Source organism: Tauraco erythrolophus, chromosome 28 (genome assembly GCF_009769465.1).
Source record: "Tauraco erythrolophus isolate bTauEry1 chromosome 28, bTauEry1.pri, whole genome shotgun sequence".
Classification (NCBI taxonomy): domain Eukaryota; kingdom Metazoa; phylum Chordata; class Aves; order Musophagiformes; family Musophagidae; genus Tauraco; species Tauraco erythrolophus.
In genome coordinates, this window is record NC_141492.1 from 5,059,433 (window position 1) to 5,068,604 (window position 9,172).

Below are 9,172 nucleotides of genomic sequence, written 5' to 3' on the forward strand. Positions count from 1 at the left end.
TCAAAATTCTAAAAAACATCTTTAAAAAAAAAAAAAAAAAGGTTATGATTTCTCATAGGCTAGACACTGATTGTAAAGACTTCTCTCAAATGCATCCAGTTTTCCCCAGAGCTGTTGACTTCCTATCAGCCACTTGTTTGTCCATCACCACTAAATTCTATAACCAGTATCTAAAGAAGTATCTGCTGGACACGTACTCACACACTGGCTGAAGTGAAGGCTGTAAAGATTAGTAATGCCAAAGGCTTCAGACTGAGGGGAGTGAAGGGTGGAGGGTTTGCTTTGGTGGTTTTTTGGTTTTATGCTGGAATATTCTCGAGGTTTCTCAAGTATTATTCGTCCGTAGAAGCCAGAGGTGGAGCTGGGCTAAGCTGGTTGTGTTCTCCAGGTAAAGTTTCGGTCGCCGTATCGTCTCGCGAGCCCTACATGTGTGCTCAGTGTAAGACTGACTTCACCTGCCGCTGGAGGGAGGAGAAGAACGGAACCATTATGTGTGAAACCTGCATGACATCGAATCAGAAAAAGGCCTTGAAAGCTGAGCACACGAACCGACTGAAGGCTGCCTTCGTGAAAGCTCTGCAGCAGGAGCAGGAGATCGAGCAGAGGATACTGCAGCAGACGGCGTCTCCCGTCCAGACCAAGTCAGACCCTATCGGGCAGCACCACTCGCTCAAGCAGGTACGGCGCCGGGCACCACAGCCGGGTCTTGGTGGTGATGGGGCGAGGGTTCCGCGGCCCCGAGCGCCGGTGCTCGGCGTGCAGGCAAGAAACTGATGGGTGAACTTGGCTTTATGGAAACTCCACGGTTCGTGAGGTTAAAACTGGGCTGGTTAAAGAGGCTTTTGTCATGTGGGGAAGCATAAGTTATGTTCTCTGTACCTGAAGAACAGGAGAGAGTGGTGGTGTCATTACCCAGGGTGTTGAACTTGTGTCCTGCAAAAGCTGTGCCTGAATTTTTTTAGGATGTACCACATGAAAAGTGCCAAAGACACAAAAGTAAATTGACCTAAGATGGGGGGAAAAAAAAAAAACAACAAAATTGACTTGAGCCAGGAACACATAACGTTGCTTGTGAAGGTTTCAGGTGATGGTAGCAACCATCCATGACAGGGGCTGGATCTCACACACCTCATGAAACCACCATTCAGCTGGGGAGGAAAGATGGAAGCTGCCAAAGTGCTGCTTTGAGTTGGAATCATCGAGGTGCTGGTTATTGAGGACAGGGAAGTAGTGTTGCCTGTGTATGGAGATGCTTACCCAGCACGTTTTGTGCTGCTTTGCAGTTGGTTATAATTCCTCATCCTTACAGATGCTTTCAGAAGTAGAAACCTGATTCTTAATTCCTCATAGAGATGTCTTAGAAGTTTTCAGCCCTGAGACTATAGCAATGCATTCCAGACTTGGCAGAAGAAGCCAAGAAAGGAGAGAGGGGCAGCAGGGATTCCTCGAGGCTGTTGTACTGGAGAGCCAGAAGACTCCTATGCTCTCACCATTTGCTCTCTTCCCAGACTTCTAGCCAGATGTCTCGAGGTCCTGGGGCTCCGCGAGGCGTGCTGCATGCATTTAGCCAGTCCCCCAAGTTGCAGAATGCCTCGTCTGCAGCAGCACTTGGGAGCAGGCCAGGTAAGCATGCTGAGAGACCTGTCAGCAAGGGCAGCGCTGCCGCCTGGAAGAAGACTCCCATCAACACAGGTAGATTTTTCTCTCAAGTTTCTTTTCTTTGTACTTACTAGCGGCACTCTGCCCGACAATGGTAGTTCTTTGGGTAAGGATGCTTTCTCTCTGGCACTTCCTGCGTGAAAGCCCCATGGTGGCGAGGCTTTCCTCGTAGTATTTTTGTTGGCACTTGCTTCTGGTGTCATTTATGCTGCATCAAGAGGAGCGTGGCCAGCAGGTCAAGGGAGGTGATTCTCCCCCTCTACTCTGCCCTCGTGAGACCTCACTTGGAGTACTGCGTCCAGTTCTGGAGTCCCCAACATAAGAAGGACATGGACCAGTTGGAGAGGGTCCAGAGGAGGGCCACGAAGATGATAAGAGGGCTGGAGCACCTTTCCTATGAAGACAGGCTGAAAGAGTTGGGGCTGTTCAGCCTGGAGAAGAGGAGGCTCCGGGGTGACCTTATAGCGGTCTTCCAGTACCTCAAGGGGGCCTACAGGAAAGATGGGGAGAGGCTGTTCAGGAGGGCCAGTTATGATAGGACAAGGGGTAATGGTTTTAAAATAGAGGGAGGTAGGTTCAGGTTGGATGTTAGGAAAAAATTTTTTACTATGAGAGTGGTAGAACACTGGAACAGGTTGCCCAGAGAGGTGGTGGATGCTCCATCCCTGGAGACGTTCAAGGCCAGGTTGGACGAGGCCCTGAGCAACCTGATCTAGTTGGAGATATCCCTGTTCCTTGCAGGGGGGTTGGACTAGATGACCTTTGAAGGTCCCTTCCAGCCCTAACCATTCTATGATTCTATGATTCTATGATTCTATGCTCATGGGAAGGGGCCATCAGGTGGTGCTACCAGATAAAAACTACTGCTTTACACACTTGTAGATAGACTAAGTAGGTGTAATGTCAGACTGTTCGTCCTCGAGTCCATACCACGCTGCAGGAGTTGGTCGTTCGGTTCTGGGACTTTAGTTTAGTCCTTTGACTGGTTTTTTCTCCTTGCTGGAAGCAACATACAACGGAACTCCCAGCGTTCCTCAGGATTTGAAATAACTAAAGCTGTTGCTTCGAGCAAATGGAAATTATAAATTCTAATCTAATCTTTTTTTATACACAAGAATCTGACTTGAAGAGTCATTTGTTTTCTTAAATGATGATTAGGATCTCCAGGAAGGAAACAGTGTAGCAACCAACTCCTTTGTGATCTGCTTTCTTGCCCAGTATTGAATGGATTTCTTTTGATATTATTTTTTTATTCCTGACAGCTTAATTTATCTTTTAAAATGTGATTTCATTGCAGAGAGCTCTAGCCTGCTCAAATCTTCATTTCTGGTACAAAATCTTGCTCCTCTTTGTTGGGATGATTTTGGGAGCTTTCATCTTCTGAAGGTGTCTGCCCTTCGTGGCCAATAGTGCCCAGCTGATCCGTTTTCATGCAGATTTAACGGGAATAGTGTGTTTTTGCCACTGTTTTGTATCATGTTGGTACCACGCCGTGACACTTGTTCTCTTTTCTCTTTTATGTCTTGTCAGGTGGGGCTTTACCTTTTGTTAATCCTAGTTTAGCTGTGCACAAGTCATCTTCAGCAGTAGACCGCCAGCGTGAATATCTCCTGGATATGATTCCCCCACGGTCCATCCCACAGTCCGCCACGTGGAAATAATGCAGAGGAACGCCCGAGAGGAAGACTTTCCTGTTTCTGCCATCCTTTTTATACCACATTACAGTGGAATCTGCTTTAATCCCAGCTGGAAACGCCCCAGGCTTTATAGGATGCAAGAAGACCACTCCTCATCCCATCGAGTGCTGCTGTCCCTGCTACGAGAAAATGACACCACGTGGGTGGGAAAGACTTAAGCTCATTTGGTTCTCAGATTCTTATGATTGACTGATGATGAAGGCTGTCAGGGAAGGGGAAGAATTCTTAATATTTTTTTTTTTTTTTTTGGCTTTTATGTCTTTAGTTTGGAGGTTTTTTTTTTGTCACCAGCACAAAAGGAGGACTGAGCGACTCTCTGCCTTCGGTTTCTTTATGACTAACCACCCATTCTCCAGGAACGCGGTGTTCGCTCGCGATCCAGCGGGGATGTCAGTTCAAGGAATCTCCACCCGGTCTTGCAGATGCATTTAGTGAGCCGAGTTCGTGTTTGCTTTTCTTCCCTGCCCCTCCTCCAGCCAGGAAGGCAGTCTACAGATTATAATGTTCCCAAATCTTCTTCTGATGAGCTAATGATAAATAAGTGCAAACTCAAATTCCAGTTGAGTACGTTTTGTTTGTTGTTTTGTTGTTTGTTGGTTTTGGTTTTTTTTTTCCTGAGGGACTGGCTGCCACCAAAACTTGTCTGGTAGGTGGGAACCAGTGCAGGAGTCTCTCACTTTTGTTGGATTCTGTTTTGAATAGACTTTGAACTGTTGGTAGTCTAAAATCTTAATTTACTGAATAGACAAAACACCTTTGTTCAGTCGTTCTAATTCAGCGAAGAGCAGTTGGGCCTTTCGTGTGTTCCCAGAGACTTAAAAGTGAAACTGTTTTTGATTATTTTCTTTTTGGAGGGTTTTTTGTTGTTGTTGTTTTGAGCAATTTTACTCAAAAAAAAAAAAAAAAAAAAAGGAATTCCAGAAGCTGCACGCAATCAGAAAGGGGGAGCGGAGGAGCGGGAGGCTCCGTGCTCTGCCGACGCCGCCGAGGAGCCGCCGTGCCTGGTGGCCCACGGACCGTGCCGGCACGTCGGGGGCAGGACCTCCAGCCTTGATCCCTCTGGAGCTCCGTTCTTCCAGGCGAACCAAGCACGCTCCGCTGTCCATCGCTTCAGTGTTTCATCATCTTTGATAGAGCTTTAGGTCACCCTGCTTTAAGGCCAGGTTAATATATTGTGGGGATTCCCCAGGTTAAACCCAAATCCATCAGGTCCAGTTTGGTTTGGTTTTTTTTTTTTGAAGTTCTCGACATCTTCCCTCCTTCTTCCCTGTGCTTCTCCCAAATTCAAGTTGAATTCAAGCGGCAGAAATACATGCCTTACTACTTAACGTTGCATATCAGTGCTAGAAGTAGTGCTGATAAGAATTATTTGCAAAATTATATATATATATCTATATATCTATATATAAAAGAAAAGGGGGAGGGGTTACTACTCGGTCTATGCTGAATCTATTTTCTTAGCAGTTGCTGTTAGATCCAACTTCAAACCAGTAACTTATAGGGTCGTCCCCCCTCGGATCTAACTTGCCTAGTGGGAAAGCAAACTGGTTCATTTTAGCCCCTCTTCTGTTGTGTGAGTATCAGTATTTAGATACTTTGAAAGCTGTTCCGTAGTGTAGACAGCCTAGTTTTGAAAAAGGGTATTTGTTGCTGTATAAAGCCCTAGAGTTTCAATTTGACTTCAGTTTTTTGTTGGTTTGTTTTACAAATGTATATTAAGAGCTAAATGGGATGAGAGGAATTGAGTTTTTAATTTTTCTTTTCATTCCAAGGTCTTTTGGATTGGGAGATGTGGAGAGAGAAATTGAGTGCGTTTTATTTTTGCACTTTGAAATATTATGAAAAAGTTTCAGTTCCTTACCTGCGTGGAGGTTTTTGGGGTTTTTTTTTTTTCTTTCTCCTGACAAACGCCTGCGTTATCTCCTCAGCGATGCGATGGCTCGCGCTGCTCCATCCCCCGGGAAGAGTGCATTTGTTTGAAAAGGAAAAAGCAAAACTTCTCAAACTAAAATCCAAATGTCTTTTGGGGAAGCCTGGACAACTTCACCATTTCCCTCCAGCGTTGGGGTAGCTTTAGCTTCCGCTGAGGCTGGAAAAAAAGGGGAATGGAAGGAGGGGCAGAACTGTTAAACTTGCCTGTTTTAAAAGCGATGTCAAAACCTTTTTTGGATACCACCAGTTCAGTACAGCAGCTTGTAAATCCTAATTTCAGCACAGTGGATAGGGGAGACTTAAAATAAGCCTTAAAATAATTGAGAAGACTTATTTTAAGATTGGGAACTGAGAAGAAAAACGAATCTGTCTATACTATCTTACAAACTCCCTCAGCAATGCTAGACTGCAGTCTGGTTTGGTTTAACGTGGAATAAACCCCCACAAACACGTGAAGTGTCAGGGCAGAATTCTTTTGAGGGCTTTCTGAGTGAGCAGAAAACACGACACGGGTGTCAGGCTGTTGGGATTCAACCGAGTTTTGACGCTGGCTTCAGTCTGTGGTTCTTGGAGTGTTGCAGGTGGCTTAGAGGATATACTTATTGCACACGTGTTTCTGCAGAGTTCTAGCTAAACGCACCAGGAGAAGGTTGAGGTGGTGCCCGTGGGGTAAATGCCAGAAGAATTGCTGCTCCCGTTGTAGTCAGAACTGCAGGTTGGGTTGAGCAGGGTTGAACTGGGCTGGTGAAGGTTCCAGCTTAGGTTTAGAGAGTTGTCACAACACTTGCTGCAGTCTTTCCACATCTCCTCCTCCCCGTCTGTACGTTCCTCTTCTTGCAGAAAAAAAAAGAATTAAAAAAAACACCTGAAAAACCAACAAACAAACAGAAAAGCTCAATTAGATGGAACAGCCACGTAAGGGCGTTACGCCCTAAAGGTTAAATCGTTTGGGAATTGTGAGGAGGGGGGTCAGACACGCCATTGGGAACAAATCTTTGGTTCATTTCTGCCGCCGCCGCGTCTGGGATTTCCGCCTCCGAAAGGGCTATGGGTGCTGCCGCAGGGCTGGCCGACAGCCACCTCCTCGGCCCCCTCCTGGAAAAAAAGACCCTTTTCCTTCCAGCTCCCCCAGAACCAGAGACTGACCGTGCTGCTCGACAGCCTGGCTGTAACCCGGCACCGTTCCGGTGGAGCATCCGTTGCCCCGAGCCTCCCTCTGCTTCGCTGCCAACTGCTGCATGAGCTGGTTTGACATCGCCCGGGCGCTGCTTTCGTGCCCCTCTCCTGGGGAGAGGGCCGGGCAGCGCTGGTTCTCGCAAGCCATATAACCTTTTCTTCGAGACGTTGCGACTCCGAGATTTTATAATACGGTAATAATGAGAACGACTATTGTACTTAGATTTTAGCAACTTGTGAAATAAAACCCCGGATTTTCATTTGAAACCCGTGTTGCAATTTGGGAGCTGTGTGGTTCTGTTATTGATTTGATTTTATTTTTTTTATATATATATATATACACCCTAATTTATTACCCGTTCGGTTTCTGAGCGTTGGCGAGGTTGCAGCCCTTTGCTCAGAAACGCGACGAGGGGTCTGCTTGAACCTTGGATGGCTTTTCCAGTTCCTGGAAAAAGGGTGACTTTGCTAATTTTTGTACTCTGGGGATTCCTGTAAATGCCATTCCAGCTGTAGTAGTGAGGAAGACTCCGATTCATCTTAAAATCGAGGTCGTTTGGGGTTGTGGGGTGTTTTCTATAGATGTTTTGATCCTCGTTTTAGGGAACTGTTCATTTACCTCTGAATTCTCAGACCTAGTTGTCACATTTTTTTTGCTTACTAAGGAGAAAAAAAAAAAAAATGACCAAAGTCCAGTTCAGAATGGAAAATGGGGACTGGGGCTGTGGAAGGGAGCAGGCGTAGGCAGGGCTCGTCAGAAACCCTCGTTTGGCTCATTTGTCACTTATGCTTTTGGAAGGAGGGGGTGCAGAAGGCATTTTTTTTAAAAAATGTATTAAAAAATATATATATATAATGCAAAAAGACCTCAAGGAACTGCAGTAAGGCAGAGTTACGCTGAATATTGAATTTAGTGAACTAACTTGCATTGTGCTTTTTTTTTAAATGAGAAAAAAGAGAATTTCTAATCCTCGAACAAAGGAGTGTAACAGAGGAGCGTTACGCCAGCGCAGGGTCTGGTTTTGTCACTCGCATTTATTGTGACTCTAAATCTTTGATAATAAAACAAAAATTTAAAAAAAAAAATATAATTTCCCACTAAAACCTGGTAGTGTCAGTGGCGGAAGAATCTGAAATCAAACTCTGTGTTACATTGTGAGGGATTTTTAGTATTTGAATGGCAATAAACAGACGGACCAGCTGTTGGATCTGCCTCTTATTCCGGGTGTTTCGGTTTTGTTCGGAGGTACGGCTCGTTCGGCACCCTCGCCTGGCGGAGAGGACGTGGTCGTGGATGTCATCCACCCCGTCCCTCTGGGGACCACACAGAGTTTCTGCCCCCAAAACAGGCCGCTGGGAGAACGGGACAAGGAGGAGAAGAGAAGGCAGAAAGTCCTACGTGGAATTTCATGGACTGAAATTAAAAGCCACCAACGGATTACGCGTCCTCGCAGATGCCGTCTCTGGATGCAGACGGGGCGCACGCTCTGGGCAGGAAGGAGATGCAAACGCCTCTTCAGCCCTTCTTCTCACCCTGGAATTGGGAATCTCTGTCCCTCCATTACCTTTTTTTTTTTCCCCATATCTGCTGTACGTGTCCTGCCATCAAAACTCAGCCTCCCAAGTAAGGAAGCCGGAGAAGATGAGCGGGCTGGGAGCCAGAGAACTGCGGTCCTGGTTGCTTTGCAATTCCAAAGCTAGGAATTTAACTCCATTTTCCTCCTGAAATACTGGAATGCATCAATAAGTTTGTTTAAATGCTCCAGGATAACTCGAGAAGCCGGCGGATCGCTCCCCTCTGGGAGGGGAAAGGGGAGATGCAGATCACAAACTCGGAAGAACGAGGTTGCCAAAATCTCTTCGGCCCAGATTCTGGATAAAACCGACGCAGCTGGAACATCGCTCAGCTGGAGCATCGCTCAGCGGCCCGTCGTGCCCGGGGCTCTCCTGGCACTGGCAGCCCCCGACGCTGTGCACGTTGTCTTTGAACTCGCGGGGATTTGCAAAAACATGCGGATTTGCCGACAGCCCGTGCTCCAGAGTCACTTGTTTGGGAGGAGAGAGGGAAGAAGGGACACGGTTCCTGCTCTAGAACGAAGCCCAGTGGGAAGGAAGGGGGAAAAAAATACATTTATTTTCTTTTTTTTCAGCTCAGGTTTCCACATGCAGCGCCAGCGTTTGTACTGTCGAGGGCAGGACCACAGCGGTGACTCCAGATTCGTGCACGGGGCGGATCGAGCCCCGGGCATTTGTCCGTCTGTCTTGCGCCAACATCTCGTCACTGGGCAAAGCTGGAAACCCCCGGATTGTCTCCGAGCATCCCGGAACCATCCTGCCAGGAATAGCTCTGATGGCCCTTCGCAGCCGTGGTCCTCTGCACTGCGGTCAGCGGGAAGCTGTTCCAGAGGGACGGTTCCTGGCTGGGCTCGGGGGAGCCTTCCTGCTGGAAACGCCTGGAATGGCTGGGGATGAGGAGCGGTTGGTGCCGGGTGAAAGCAGGAATAACCCGTTTTGGCGTCGTAAAACCCACTTTTGGATCTGTGAGAGCCAACGCGAAGGGAGGAGCATCCTGCAAGGTCCCGCTGTTGGCGTGCAGGGCAGAGCAGCGAGGGAGGAGGAGGAGGAGGCTCCAGCGAGGGGTGAAGCCCCTTCCCTGCAAGGGAAGCCTTGTTCCCGAGCGGAGCCGGGTGCCCCCCCCCCACCTCCCC

At 47.5% G+C, this 9,172-nt stretch overlaps 1 protein-coding gene across 2 annotated transcripts in view; it reads left to right on the forward strand.

The window, feature by feature from the left end:
- Positions 1-5,654, forward strand: part of GATAD2A (GATA zinc finger domain containing 2A) — a 49,806-nt gene extending 44,152 nt beyond the window's left edge. For both annotated transcript variants that reach the window (XM_086627682.1, XM_009978986.2), the window contains 3 exons: positions 389-678; positions 1,509-1,692; positions 3,190-5,654. In XM_086627682.1, coding sequence (XP_086483808.1) covers positions 389-678; positions 1,509-1,692; positions 3,190-3,320 — 605 coding nt within the window. In that variant the 3' untranslated portion in view covers positions 3,321-5,654. The remainder of the gene's footprint in view (positions 1-388; positions 679-1,508; positions 1,693-3,189) is intronic.
- The last annotated feature ends 3,518 nt before the right edge of the window (positions 5,655-9,172 follow it).